At 36.4% G+C, this 15,157-nt stretch overlaps 1 protein-coding gene across 1 annotated transcript; it reads right to left on the minus strand.

Annotated features, from left to right (window-relative positions):
• Positions 1-340: 340 nt before the first annotated feature.
• On the minus strand, positions 341-9,561 carry mkxb (mohawk homeobox b). Its single transcript, XM_079453008.1, has 7 exons — positions 9,257-9,561; positions 8,781-9,032; positions 7,612-7,759; positions 6,237-6,390; positions 5,490-5,813; positions 1,155-1,188; positions 341-1,065 (listed from the first exon to the last, which is right to left on the minus strand). The coding sequence occupies exons 2-7, from the start codon at positions 8,945-8,947 to the stop codon at positions 873-875; spliced, it is 1,020 nt and encodes a 339-aa protein (XP_079309134.1). The 5' UTR covers positions 8,948-9,032; positions 9,257-9,561; the 3' UTR covers positions 341-872.
• Positions 9,562-15,157: the final 5,596 nt, after the last annotated feature.

Consider the following 15,157-nt stretch of genomic DNA (forward strand, 5'->3'; position numbering starts at 1 on the left):
CAGCAGGAGCAGTTGACCATTGCATGACTGCAAGTCAGGGTAAAGCCAAAGGGAAGGTGAAAAATATCCTCCTCTTGAAGCTTGGGTGTAGCGAAATAAAACTTGAGCAAAACACAAAGCATGTGTCCAGTAAGACGTATGTAAAAACATTATCATAAAGAAAAATCAGGTACATAACTCTTATGCAAATGCAATATAAGTAAAAGCACCTGGGCACTGTAGAAGATGGAGGAAGATGCAACATCCTTAAAAACAATATAGAAACATAATGCATACGTATAGATTTAGATATTATTTCTTGAGGATGTTTTTACAGAAATACTGATTGAGAAATGCTTTTAGATTTTTACAAATTATGGATTTTATTATTATTTAAAGTGAACTGGTACTTTGAACCTTTTTGAGTGTATTTCAAAAGAATAACACAAAACCTTCAAAAAAGAATTTCACTCATTGTGTAGAATATTCAAAACATTTGAAATTGCTTTACAAAACAGAAGAATCTATATATAGCAATGTCATAGGATGACAACAATCCTGTGTCAATTGACATTAAAATTAACTTAGAAAAAACTGAATATGTATATGAATATATTACATTTGAGCCACTGACAACATTTCAAAAACGATAAAATAAACTGGACTTAAAGTTTTGTGCTTCTGTGTTCAGCCTAAACATATCCATCTTTACAAATTCTCACATGACAATTGTAGAAAAATAGGCACACTGGTCAGTCAACAAATATTTGTCCTCCCGGAAAAGGCAGTTGTAGATAACTAAGTAAATGATTGCAGGTACCGTACATAAGTGTTCAGGTAGTCTTCAGCGAGTATACGGCCAATTAAAAGACCGAAAACCAGTCTGTCAGCCACTAATGTCTGGGTTGTATGGGCACCTTGACAGTCTTAATCTCTGCTATATGAGAAGATTTCTGGATGATACAGCTGGTGGTTCCTGCCGTTGTATTCTGCTTTCCTTGGGCCAGGTTGGTCAGAGCCATGGCAGCATGGAGCTCCTTCCAGCAGGTCTCATTGTTTCCCCGTCCGCAACCTTTACTAGCACAGCTATTGCCAGAGAAAACGGTTTATGTGGGATTTTATCATTATTATTATTATTTATGAATAACTATAATACAGTACAATACAAGTCTTACCTCTCACTCTGGTGTGTACCACAGCCCAATGTTACTGAAAGGACATTATAGTACAGTTAGGTGAAATGAATCAAACTGAACCTTTATATAGTAAGCACATGTTGATCTGCACATTGCTTACTCTGCAGATGACATGGTTCGCAGTATATTAATTGACTATGAAATTAATTGTTTATGGTGACCGACTTAAATTGACGGAACTGATGTGTAAATGTGCTTTAACATGTGCATTTTTGTGTCAATGTACTGTACATGGGTAAAATAAGTGTGTGTCTACTGCGCTCGAAGTGGAGTTCTGCAGGCCGTGCCTACAGCCACATTCATGCGTTCCAGCCAAAACAAATGCAATTACATTTTTCCTGCGCTCCTGAGATGGAAAATGCATATCTGCTTAGTGTCAGAGACAGACACTTTATTCCACCACTCTGGGACTGATTGGAATCTTTGAAAATTATTGCACCTTTTTTGCACATTTTATTATAATTCTTTTGGCTAATGCCATTTCAAATGTCAGTGACATTCTGCCAAGCAAAAAGTCTGTGTTGAGCTAGTGCTTACTAAAAATGGAGACTTAGAAAACTGTGAGGTATTCCATGGAGTTAAACTATATAATACAGATAGATTAATATGTCAATATCAGAATAATGATATCATCCCAACAATAAATAAGCAGCCATCAGAATGTTTGACATTACCAACAATGCAAAATGAATGACAGAAAACATTGTGTCTTGTTAGATGGGAGAGCACAGCTCAAACAAATTGAGATGGATATTTGAATCATTTCTTAATGAATCTTTCACATTTGTTTATTTATAGGACAAATCCTGTACAATACATTTTTACAGTCATCGTTTGGACTCTGAATGGTGAAACGGCCACTCTTTTCTGCTTAAAGCATTCAGATAAGTAAACAAAGATCTCTTTTATGGGAGCTATGAGAAGGAAAATTGGACGACAAGCACAAGTACACAAAATGCTTTTTTCAGTGTTCTTTGCCTAAAACATCCCCATCTCATATTTCTCAAACGGCCGCCGTGCCAAGAACTACTTTAAACCTTTAATAAATCATTTGGTCTGGTTTCCTGTGTGCTACTGAATGCTTCTCATCATTTATTGCATGTACTGCTTTTTAAAAAACAGATTATTAACCAAAATCACATTAACTAAATGAGATCGCATGAATGAAACAAAATAAATAAGGCTTTGCTAATTTTCATTGAAAATGCGGCTATGCCTTCATATATTTATTTATATTTAAAATATGTGGCAATAAAACGCAACTAACATGACGCATGATTGTTTTACTCTTTCATTAGTATCAACATTACAGCATCTGCAACAGGTTTCTTCTGAGATGAGGAGAAGCCCGACTCATTTTCACACACACAAAAACACTAAAGTCAACACAGAACTTACTGCCTCCTGCTGTTACAGCACCTCAGTAATGGTCAAACTGCTTTTAAAAATACTCTTGTCTCCATTAAAAGTCTGTTACAATCTTTTGCGCCTCATTCTCACAGCTATCAGTGGCTGAAAATATGAGCCATTTTGAACCATATAATGGAGTTATGATGTGAACGTTTTGACATTTTTGTTTTATGAGATTGATTTGGAAAGTTTATGTTGAGGTCACAGACTCTTTTTACTGAACCACACAACTCTTCAAGTGCTGCTTGTACAGTACTACAGGTAGAATCAATTTGACCAATGTCACATGTTTAGAAATGACAAACAGCTTTTTCAGTTTCAGTAGGCTTATTTAAAATGATTTATATTTAACTTTATCCTGCTTACATGTACACCTCCAGCACTGTACTCTCTAAAATAAAACAACATTGCTCAAGGTTCCCCTTTTATAGCTCAGGATATTTAATAAATTCTGTTTATATTTTCGTAGTACAATAATTCTTCTAAAAACAAATCTTATATTTTTTCCCTAAAAGCTCTAACACGCAAAAAAATTAAAGTGCACCCCATCCTGAGAAACACAGAGCTTCACCCAATACAATGTACTTCCCACAGGGTTTGCGTCTCCATCTCAGATAACTTACAACAATGAATGTTGATTACCAACTCACACTTTCACATCTGTTCTCTTTCCCCCCTCTTCTAACTAAGGACCTCACCCTTGAACTGGATTTGACAAATAAAATATCTTTCATGAACAAAGAATCTTCATATGCATATTTGATATCATTTTAAATGTCTCATTTGAAGTGCGATAAGTACAATGGTCTCATTTCCACAGCAGATCATAACATAGGTTTGAGGGTTTAAAGATATTCTGGTCACTGTTGAGGGTGTCTCTTCATGTAAATGCCCATTTGTGGCCTGATCAAACCCAGCACATTTGTGGAATGGTTTACCTGTACACTTAAGAACTGCTCAGACTGTTGGCATTTTTAAGTTATATTAAATATATATATTGCTATTCTTATTATTTTTCCTATTGTATTTGTGTTGCTTGTGTGTGATTGCCTTTGGACATTGTGAAGCACTTTGGTCAACCATGGTTGTTTTTAAATGTGCTATATAAATAAAATTGAACTGAACAGCTCATTTCTTTGTGATGAAAATTGTTGTTGTGTGGAGGAAGGGTATTTTTGGTCTGGGTACTTAAGGGAAGCTGGCAAAATGTTCTGGGGAATTGGTATGCATTTTAGACTCGTAGACTAATCTTTCAGAATTTAATTGTTATTGGGATGAAACATATACCTGACCAATAAATTGTCATGTTTGAATTTGTTCTGTTTTAGTCTGAGTTTATTAACTTTAGTAGATCACACTATATACTCTGTTACCGCAAATCTATGTTCAGGTTAGTGACGGACTAAAATCCTGTATTAGTTGGAGCATTGGGGCACTGAGATTTTAGAGCTCCGGCTTACTGTTTGGCATTAGGTTAAGTGTACTTAGACTGTAGGGGCTAATGTTTCCGTTTAGAACAGCACATACAGTATGTTGTCTGACCAATCCAAATAAGGTAAGTCTCAAACCTCTGGCTATTGGGATATTATTTAACAAAGTGTACATAGGAAACTATGGCATAATTATACAAAACTTCCATCAGAGGAAGTAAGATTGGTCTATTTATCTCTATGGAGTGGTCATGACCTCTGGTTAGAAATAATCATTACTTTAATTAAGTTTTTATAGTAAGGGGACAAGATAAAATAATGCTTTCTGAGTATTACTAGTCAAAGAACCTTTGGCAGTGACCAAGACTGGCGAGTTTGTGACCGTGAGATCCGAACGTAACAGCCGAGTGCGAGAATCTAAGCGACACTGAGAATCATAGGAAGAGTGCAATTTAGAATCAAAGAATCAAACTTGACCCAAATTGCATGAATATTATCACATAATAATCAAATACAAATAATATCATTCAACAAGGTTTTCTTTTTATCTTTTGGAGTCAGATAAGATTACACAATGTTAAAATAATGTTAACAGTAACAACCCAGAGCGCTGGAAAGACAGAACACGCACATGCTTCGCCATGCCACTTGGACTGCGCCATTGGGCCAGTGGGTGGTTGGTGGTTTTGTATTCGTTTCGCTTTATTTATATGCCAACATTGTGTTGCTGGATTGCTTGTTTGTCTAAAAGCAAAACAAACAGCTTTATTTTGTCATGCGCAAATGCATTGCTGGATTATTAATAAAATCCAGAACCTTTTTTAATTTTCCCATAATTGTCCAAAAGGACACAGAGGCAAAACAATCAGAGAAAAGGGACATTTTGAAATGTTGAGGTGGAATTATGTTAATGATAAATGAAACTTTGGAAACTTTGGGAAGCATTTGCTTTTAAGGGACATCAGCAGGTGTTCTCATAAGCTGTAAGGGAACCCAGTCCAAGTACTTTCCATTCACTGGTCAAACCATGAATGAAACCACAACCTTCCATTCAACTTAATTCTTCACTCTAATGAGACCCACAGTATGTATTTACAAGCATGTCTATTGGTTATGTTGTATTCACATAGGAGTGAACACAACATGTAAGACGAAACATATTAATTAAGAACAGTACAGAGCAAACTTAGCATGTTGCAATGAGTGCGTAAATACAGAGGAAATTGCAGTCGCTCATTTTTCTATTGCATCAGAATGTCATTTGGACCACTTAAGCCGCATGAGTGCCAGGAGAACAGACCAAGAGAAGGTCTTGTTCATAATATATCATTTTGCATCTTAACCCTTTAAGTATAATACTGAAATGATTAAATAAAGACTTGCATCCGAAAATGCTTGTCTTCGGATGAAACTCAGACAATGTTTCTACAATAAGAGCAAAGTATCCGAGCCTGAAGATAGTAACATTTCTTACCTGTACGGTAGGTGAAGTTTGCTTCAGCTTCTGATGAAGAAGGTGAGAGGAAATCGTCGTCATACTCGTTGGAGCTAAATGATCCAGAGTGATTCCTCTTTCGAGACTCCAGAACTTTTTCGGAAGCCATTACATGGCGAAGCGAATCGTTTAGATAACGGTTCAACAAACTGTTCTTGTATTTCGGTGGAGAGACATGGTCATCACAAACAGAGAGGTCTGTGCTTCGCCCCACCCCTTTGCCACGGCTATCCTGAATAACACTCAGTGACGGTCTGGGAAAGTCTGATTCACCGGCCTGCATTAGTAAAGGGCTATCACCATCTGTGAAACACACATTTTTACAAAATTCACTCAAAAATGACATACACTTAGCATTATTGAAACACAAACACCCACTGAAATTATATTTCTTATAATCTGATGTCTTAAACTTCTTTTTTTAGTTGATTGGTTTAACGTGGCTTTGTTTTTTATTATAGCCATCAAATACATAAGTTGTACTAGACAGTCAGTGTACAGTTTACATAAGTGTCCAGTTTACATAAGAGTGTGTTACAAAAAGCATCCCAGAATGCACCTTATAAATCCAGTTAAGGCAATGCTTATACAAAATGCTTACTTTGCAGGATCTTAACATTAGATTTTTAGGTCACTTATACTGTATGATTCCTAAACTGTTTCTCACGGTTTTGTTCACTATATGGAAAATATGTAGAGAATAGTAAAGCACCCCCCAAACTGTACCGTCTGATGTTGTGTCATCACTGCTAATGCTGAGTCTCTCCGCATTGCCTTGCACATACTTGTTGTAAAGTTTAATGCGTAGAGCCCAGCTCAGGTCAGGCTGTCGAACTGTGTTCTTGAGTCTACGTCTTGCATTTGCGAACCAGTTCGAGACCTGAAAAATATAAAACCACAATTGTTGAATTGGTTTATCTTGATTGCAGTCTCACGGGCAATGATTTAATGCAATAGTCAAAATGAAGCAATATATAGTCATATTTTCTTTTGAGATGGCTGTCACCCACTTTATAGTAGTTAAGAAAAAAACTTTAGGAATTCTTTTAAATGAGCTGGATTTCTTCATGAACGGCTTTTAAGATTATATCTGATCTTTATCCATGTCACAATATTAAATAGAGTCGTATTTAACAAACAACACATGCAAAATTAGTAGCACCATATCATTATTGAAGCAATAGACACTTAAGATACCTGAGCCAAGATAAGTGTCCCAAACATTAACATTGACCTTTTCTGCAATATCAGAAACACAATTTAGTGCTCTGCTCTTCGTGAGGGGACTCTGCTCATGTCCAATATGACTCAATCAAAATAGATTTCAGCAAGCCTCACGAAATCTGTTGATGTTCATGAGACTGGACAGGTTACACAAGATTTTTCCAGACTTGGCCATCAATCAGTCCATAATCAGGACAATAGTTTACAAATGGAAGAAATTCAGCACAATTGCTACATTTAGGACTGGATGTCCTGCAAAATTGTCCTATCAAAGAATCTTAATGTGATAACTTTGTTCAGTATGTTTATGAATCAATCATGAACCGCAGAGCAAATGGTTACTGGTGTGCATTGTTGCCTGTTTCACATTTGATGCAGACCACCTGAATACTCAACAGCACTACTGGGACAATCATCCAGCGAATGATAAGATAAAGGTTGAGTATTTTGCACACTGCCATATGTTTGGAAAGCACAAAATGCAGCATGCCAACACAAAAACCTCATTCCATGAGCTTGGTGGAGGGAACATGATGTTGTGGAGTCTGATTTGATTTCTCTGGGCCTGGAAAGTTTACCATCATTTATGGACCAATGAATTTCAAGTTGTACCCACAAATAACATAATGTTGAAACATCTGTTTTCAAAGTGGATGGTTTATGCAACATGACAGAGTAATGGGCCTATAACTGTGATGCACGTCTGATTGGCAGCTACAGAATGAATTTGGTTGAGGTTATACACAACGTGCACATTCGCACGAGACTCAGCGATGGGCCCAACATTAAACCACTTCAGCCTGATATGAACCTAATCAAATAAGTCACAGCTAGCAGGATCCCTGTCATACAGAGAGAAGGCTCGCTTTGATCTCACCTGAACCAGTGTCATGTGCGAGCCCAAAGCCAGAAGAATCTTCTCAGTCTTGGTGGGGTACGGGTTGTCCCTGTGCTTATAAAGCCACTGTTTCAGTGGTCGAGCCATATCCTGCAGGGCCTGACGTTTGTGCCGCACCTTCCCTCCGCTGCTCATGAAAAACACCACGGAGAGCCAAAGAGGTAACCGCAAATGTAAACATTTTACTCACATCTAGATTAACCATTTATCTTAATTCGGTCTGGATCAATTACTTTGCGGCTGTAGTTTCTACAAACCTTCAGCAAAACTACCATACCACTCATCACGCTATTAACGCAAATTATTGCCCTGCAAAAATATAACCCAAACATTTTACATGAGAACAGAAATGGAGACTGGTGATATTGTAAACAAAGTGGTTGAAGAATGTTTGGTATATACATATGACAAATGATGGAAAATAGCAACATCAATACTATTCAAGTGAAATCTTATTCATGCTGTATCAGTCAGAAGTGGCACCATATTCAACACCAAAACAATCAGCAGATGTCACTGTGGACCAAGTGCAAGTATTCACTTACTGTATGCATAACACCTCATATTTTTACCTTAAGTATAGACTGATGTGATGAATTAACTGCTAATGGACTTTATTCCATTCCGGTTTGGTGTTTTTATAAAAAAAGAGAATTAGCATGTACAGTAAGCATAATGTCCTACAGTATATGCGGTTTTCTGTCGTAAATTATTAAAATGACTTTATACTGTATACCTACTTACAAATCTCAACCTTAGAAAAACAACATAATATAATCACAATTTTGTTTTGTTTTGTATTTATTTTTCAAACTGTTTTCATTTAACTGACCCTACCACCTTTATCATCATTTGTTGCTCTATGTAGCACCACCCCCCATAATTATTTTAATATCATAAGTTAACCGTATGGACATTATTATAATAATAAATAAAATAATATTCTCAATGTTTTCAACGGCGTCCTTAAACTGTTGCCTAAATAAATACATAAATACAAATATTTTATATTATATTTAAACGTTTTCAATATTTCAACAGAGTGGTGGAATACGAATTTAACATTTTAAACGTAGGTTGCATTAAAAATGAGGCTCAATGGGGAGCTTGCATGCATTCTAGTTTTCTGTAATGGATCGCAGACATACCCATTTCTCCTGTGTTTAACAGCTTCGGTGTCATCCGTCACTTTGTGGCTTGACAGTAAATCTGTGTGTTGTCCATCGATCACATCTAAATAGTTCCTGCTGGTCCTCTCGACACTCTTATCGTCAAAGCGCAGGTGATCAAACTTACTGAAGACTACCGTGTTCATCGCTCTTGCGCTTAAATAAATGCCATGTGCCGCAAATGAGACCGTAACTCCAAAGACCGACAAAATGTTGCTCTTAGAAATGCCCCTGTGAAGAAAAAAGTGAAAGTAAAAACTTATAACTGAAAGCTGAAAATGCCTTTTCTATTATTGTTTTCCACATTGTTTGCAACTATTAACATTTTGAGGTTAAAAACATTGAACACAACCGTTTCAAGCACTGGAATAGCCTATTATGAAACACAGAATGCAATTAAAAAAGAAAAACGTGTTTAATGTTCTTAATTTGTAATAAAACACAGCAGAACATACCGATATGATATATCCCGTTAGTACCTTTAACTACAGCGTGGTTATTTTAGATGGTGTCTCCCATCCCATCCGCTCATATTCAACACCGCTGCGTTCAGCAACTGTGAAACTGCTGTCTGACTCCCCACTATATCAAGCAACACTAGAGGGGATTGCACCCCGGAACCTGAATACGCAGCCCATCGCGCGTTTCCCAGACATGAAGCTACAGCTCATAAGACAACATGAATATGATGTATGCGTGTTTCCGCAGCCCAGGTGACGGAGTCTGGCGGCGCGTCTCCGTTCGCAGCTACTGTGCATCTGGCTGTTAGCGGGACTGGACAATCTCCAAACGCAACTCAGGGGAGTTCTCGAGCAGACTTTTCTGACTTATCTTATGGAAAGCATTTTTATTGGTGCGTTGTTGAAACACATCTCATTACGGGTAATTATTTAGGGCCGTCTGGTTTCAAATGGACCGCTTTTTATTCTGATCTGTGCTGGGGTGAAAAGTTAACTATGGAGTTGAGATGGCACAAGAAGGACGTCTGTTTTAGCGATTCAAACTTGTATTTACTATTACTGTAATTGACTAGCTATTATTTTTTTTAGACATATTTTATTGCTCAATAAATGCTGGCTGTTAATATCGGTGATATATGTAGAAGAAGGTTACAGAAATTACAGACGCATATTATATTTCACCACTATAACGTTAGGCCTATATATAAAATATATCGAGCTGAAAAAAAAACATTCAAGATAGTGCTAACTTTGCCATAGTGTTAGATTTGCTAGAATTAACATATTAGTCTTAAGGGGATAGTTTGCCCCAAAATGAAAGTTCTGTCACGAATTAATCATCCTCAAGTGGTTGCAAACATGTATTTCTAACATGCAAACATATTTGGATGAATAATAGCAACTGAGATTTCTGGGGCAACATTGAAGTAGAAAAATTTATAGGCCTATAGTTTGTTCAGGTGTACACAAAATAAGATATTTTGATGAAATTGTAAACTAACTGTTCTCGGGCACCTTTGACTACTTTTGAGAAATCTCAGTTGCTTCCATTCTTAAAAATATATTTCTTTGTGTTTAACAGAACAAAGAAGTTTATACAGATTTTTAACGATTTAAGGGGGAGTGACAGAATTTTCAATTTAGGATGGAATATCCCTTTAAGTGGCACCCTTTAAAACATAAGTGTGAATAACTCACAGGTGTCTGATTGCAGAATGCAATGTATCTTTGTATTTATATTTGTATATTTTTAGTTTACATTTTATCGTTGCTTGTATATTAATTTATTCCGTTTGTATTACTATTTTATGCCTTGTATATTCGTAAATGTTAGTTTTGGAGCATGTATATGTTTGACGCATTTCAGGGTCTTGTGTGGCAATATGCTGTCTTGTCAAACTTTAAAAAAACCCAAACAAAAGTAAAATTATTTTTAATGGGAGTATTTAATTATAAATTAGGTGTATTAATAACTATGGAGAAATGTAAGCTCTCACTAAAGACCCTAACACAGATGTTCTCACAAAGGGGTATTTTTAAGCATTTGTAATCACAAAGAGCATCCCCAATTGACACCTTAAAGCAGACAGCACATTCCTCTCCAGTAGTCCAAGCATATAACACAGCAACACACACCATAAATTCCTTTCCCTCAGCGATACATTTGTTGAAACTAGACACGAAACCTCTCATTCACACACAAAAAACAGAGAGCTGTTCGCTCCGAAGTTGTGCAACAATGAATAATCTACCGACTTTCAGAACAGGTTCATTCCCACTTGATTTTGTAAAATAAAAATGCTTTGGTTGAAGACCACTGTGCGTGTACTCTGCTTGAACCACGTTTTCTTGGATTTGCAGAGTTGGAAGTGGGTAAAAAACTTTGTTACCATGAGCAATAGCATCTGCTCTTGTGTTTGTTCATATAATGTAGAGAAACATTATTTAATGTAACATTTTAATGAGAATGGTTATGAAGCTGTTAAACAGCATTGCAAAAACGGCTACATTTTTATCACAGGACTCTGTAAAAAAGCTTTGGGCAACACGAGTTTAGTGCAATAGTACCAATTAGAGCCGATTCAAAACCACAAACACCACAGCCACAAATGATCTTCAATAGCCCAGAGTGAACATACAGTAAATGACAAAATCGCTTTTATACTCTCATGGAATTCATCTGAATAGAAATGTCTGTCAATGCATCATATGCATCACAAGCCTTTAGAGTCAAATAGTTAATAGTCTCAGCACCTCTTGATCTCAAGTTTTGTATGCTGGACTTTGTCACAGATACAGCATTGTACTGAAAACTGTGGCGACTGCGGTATGTGGCACTGTCCCATGAAATGTGTGTAGAGTTACAGTTACAGGCCTGAGTTTTATCCTAGGGGAGAACAACTTTGAAAATGTCGAGGAACAAACAGCTCATGTTTTTAGTTTTGTCTGTTATGTCTAGCGTAGTGAGGATCTCATCAATGGGGCCGCAGTCACATGTGAGGTCACCAGAGAAGCTGAAGATTTATATGACCTTTATCTAGTAATGTATATTTTAAAATGTTTTCGAGATGAGTTTTATAATACTTTTATCACCTAAAGTCATGTACCGATTGGACCTGAGAGGGAGTGTCTGGTCATTTTTATTCTATTATTATTTTATCATCATTTATTGATGTATTTTCATTTACATTTAGTCATTTAGCAGACGCTTTTATCCAAAGCGACTTACGAAGAGTTCGGGGAGCAAAAAGCGATATGTCATAAAAGAGCAATAGTACATTAGGTGCTAATACATAGTTACTAGTTTCAACAAAAGCTAGACCACTGCCTTTTGAGAGAAGAGGGTTAGTGTGTTTTATTTTCTTCATCATTTGTCTGTCAAGTATTCGCCGAACAGGTGTGTTTTAAGTAGTTTTTTGAAGGTTGTGAGAGATGTGGTTGACCGGACCGCATTAGGAAGAATGTTCCACCAGGAAGGACATTTACATTTAGTCATTTTGCAGACGCTTTTATCCAAAGCGACTTACACAGAGTTCGGGGAGCAATAAGCGATATAGCATTTATACCATTAAGTCATTGATTGGAGAAATCTTGGTGTTGAGCCACATTTTTCCATGTTCAACTATTTTTTCACTGCTTAATGGTGAGATTCTGGCAAACAGAAAGACATTGCAGAGGACTAAATAGTATAAATAGCAGAATGAGTTATACTTAAGATTATCATTTGCTGTCTGTGAGATACTGTGAGTGGGCATGGTGTGCATTTAAAAATTCCAAATGGGATCAAATGAAGAGCCCCTGTTCTAGCTGTGCAGTTATTCATAGCAAATGCTGTTTGATGAGCTTCACTGGTTGTAATGATAAGGATAAAATGATAACTATAATGGACGTTTTTTTAATGCATTGGTATTACTGCAATTGAAACAAAGCTGACTGGTGGGATATTCAGTTCCTATTGTGATGTGTATATGGTCTAGATTTAATAGGCTAGAGGTTCCTTTAGCAGTCACTTTTGGGCAGCTGTTTTTTTTATGATGGCATCATGGCAACAGGGGATGTGAAATATCATGGTACATCCTCATGCAGCACAGTTTTAGGTCAAAGCCAGCTATCTCTGTCTGTCTACAGAGAAGAGTATTTTCTTGTAGCCTTGCACTGTCTCAGACCTTTTATAATTAACTCCACATGTCTTATCTAAATAAGTACCACGCCAAGACAGATCCCACTTCCCCCTGGTGCTAGCCACACATACAGGTTACCTTGTCATAGGCTTTGACGTAAAAAATGAATTGATACTGGCACAAGTAGTGGCCTCCAGTCATGTAAAAATGTCCCTATTAAGTGATTCTTCACTTCCTTTTACCATAGTAAATTACTATGTATACAGGAGCAGGAAGTCTTATCTAGGTTCAGTTCACGAATTGACAACCATTTAATATTAGACCTCTGTCCTTCTACAAATATAAATCATTTGAAGAATTATCCTCAAGACATTAGGGCAAATGAAATTGTTAATTCTTACCACAGTCAAATGGTGATCATAGAAAAACTGTTTAAATGCTAAAGCATGCCAATCACTAAAAAAAAACATGCTGAGAAGACTGAATGTGGACGGCAAGGTTAAATTAGTAAGATAGTAGTTTAAGGTGAAAGTAGATGCTGGTCACTATGTGATTGAGCACAATGAAATCAAAATGGACACAATGTTTACTCAAACACGTTCCTAGTGTTGTCATCTGAAATTAATAAAATAATGATTTGCTTTGCATATGAAACCACTTTTGCCTGCTTTCATTGAGTTAGCTTATGCAAAATCTAGCCACAGGCATAATACATATGCATAATAAAGAACAAAATGTAAATATGTAAAAAAAGAAAAGAAGTATAAAGACAAAGATAAACATTCAAATTAGATTGTTGACATTTGAAAAAACATGTCATAAAAATATGTGCTGCACTAAAAATTGTTGTTCCAGGATATTGCATTGCTTTTTGAAGGTTGGCTGATGTAATTTCATTTCCATATGCGACAACCACACTAACTAATGTCTGATCATAATTTCTTAAACATTCTTTAATCAACATATCTCCTTGTCTAACAAAATGTTAAATCCCAGTGGAGCCTATATGCGTCATATGTTTTTCTTTGCTAATAAATCTTCCATGGTTGAATTATATCCACAGAGTACAGTAAATTAAACATGATGACATACCAATGTTAGTGTCTTCTCACACTTGCTGTTTTGCCCATTAGCTGGGGAATGGTCCAACAGAAAGATGCACCGGGTGCCTTAATGTTCTGCCAGTCAATGAAACCTCTCAGACAAAGTTGTGCATTCATCTTTTTTTATGTTGCAGAAGACTGCAAATGATTTCTCTGAAATATTTTTTATATCTAAAGTCTTAACTTTAACACCAGGACATAGTGGATCTTCAAGACACAAAAAGGCTTTGAGGGAAACTTACAGAATTTGTTTTAAGTATTTAAAGGTGCTCAACGATTTATGCATTGAAGTTTAGTTAGAAAATTGCTCTTTTAACCCATTTGAGAGCAGCTAAATGTATTGAGGGCAAGGACAATAATTGGGACAGGTTTAATTCTGTCTGCTCTTCTGCAGGTGCGGCTCTCTTTAAGGGCTAGCTATTTTAGCACCATATGACCACTAAGGTTTTGGACATTATATTTGAAAAAAGATTCTCCCTGCTAAATGACAGCACACGAAAGCTACAAAAGAGTGTCCTTACTTAGCCAGGATAAGCAATGGTGCATTGTGTTAAAGGGAAAGTTCACGCAAAAATTTAAATTCTGTCATCATTTACTCACCCTCCGGCTGTTGCAAAACTGTAAAAATGTATTTTTGCTGAACACAAAGGAAGATATTTGGAAGAATGTCAGTAACCAAACAAATCTCATCCCCCATTAACTCCCATATTTATTTTCCCTACTATGGCAGTAAATGGGGGATGAGATCTGTTTGTTTAATGACATTCTTCTAAATATCTTCCCTGCGTTATATCAATCATGGCAGCAAAGCGATTTCATAGTTTCTCCGTCACAAATCAAATGAAGCAAAGCATTTTCAGATCATGATTCCAAAATTTGGTTTGACAGACAGGTCATCGTACAGAGCTGTGTATACATTTTACAATGTGCGCTATTGTACTTATAAGCTGAAAGAATGTTTAATTCTGGATTGCTGTTGTAGTATTTTATTGACGTCTTGTATATATTCATCAAAACCATCTGTTGATTCAAGTTCAAAAATTGGATTATGTTAAAGAACTTTTATATTCTGGTTTATCCAGTCTCTCCTATTATTTGGTTACTAAATAAAGGGTATTAAGATGCTAACGCTATTTATGCAGTTAAATGTTTTCACGTCAAAGTTCAACCAG

Source organism: Barbatula barbatula (genome assembly GCF_947034865.1).
Source record: "Barbatula barbatula genome assembly, chromosome: 3".
NCBI lineage: Eukaryota > Metazoa > Chordata > Actinopteri > Cypriniformes > Nemacheilidae > Barbatula > Barbatula barbatula.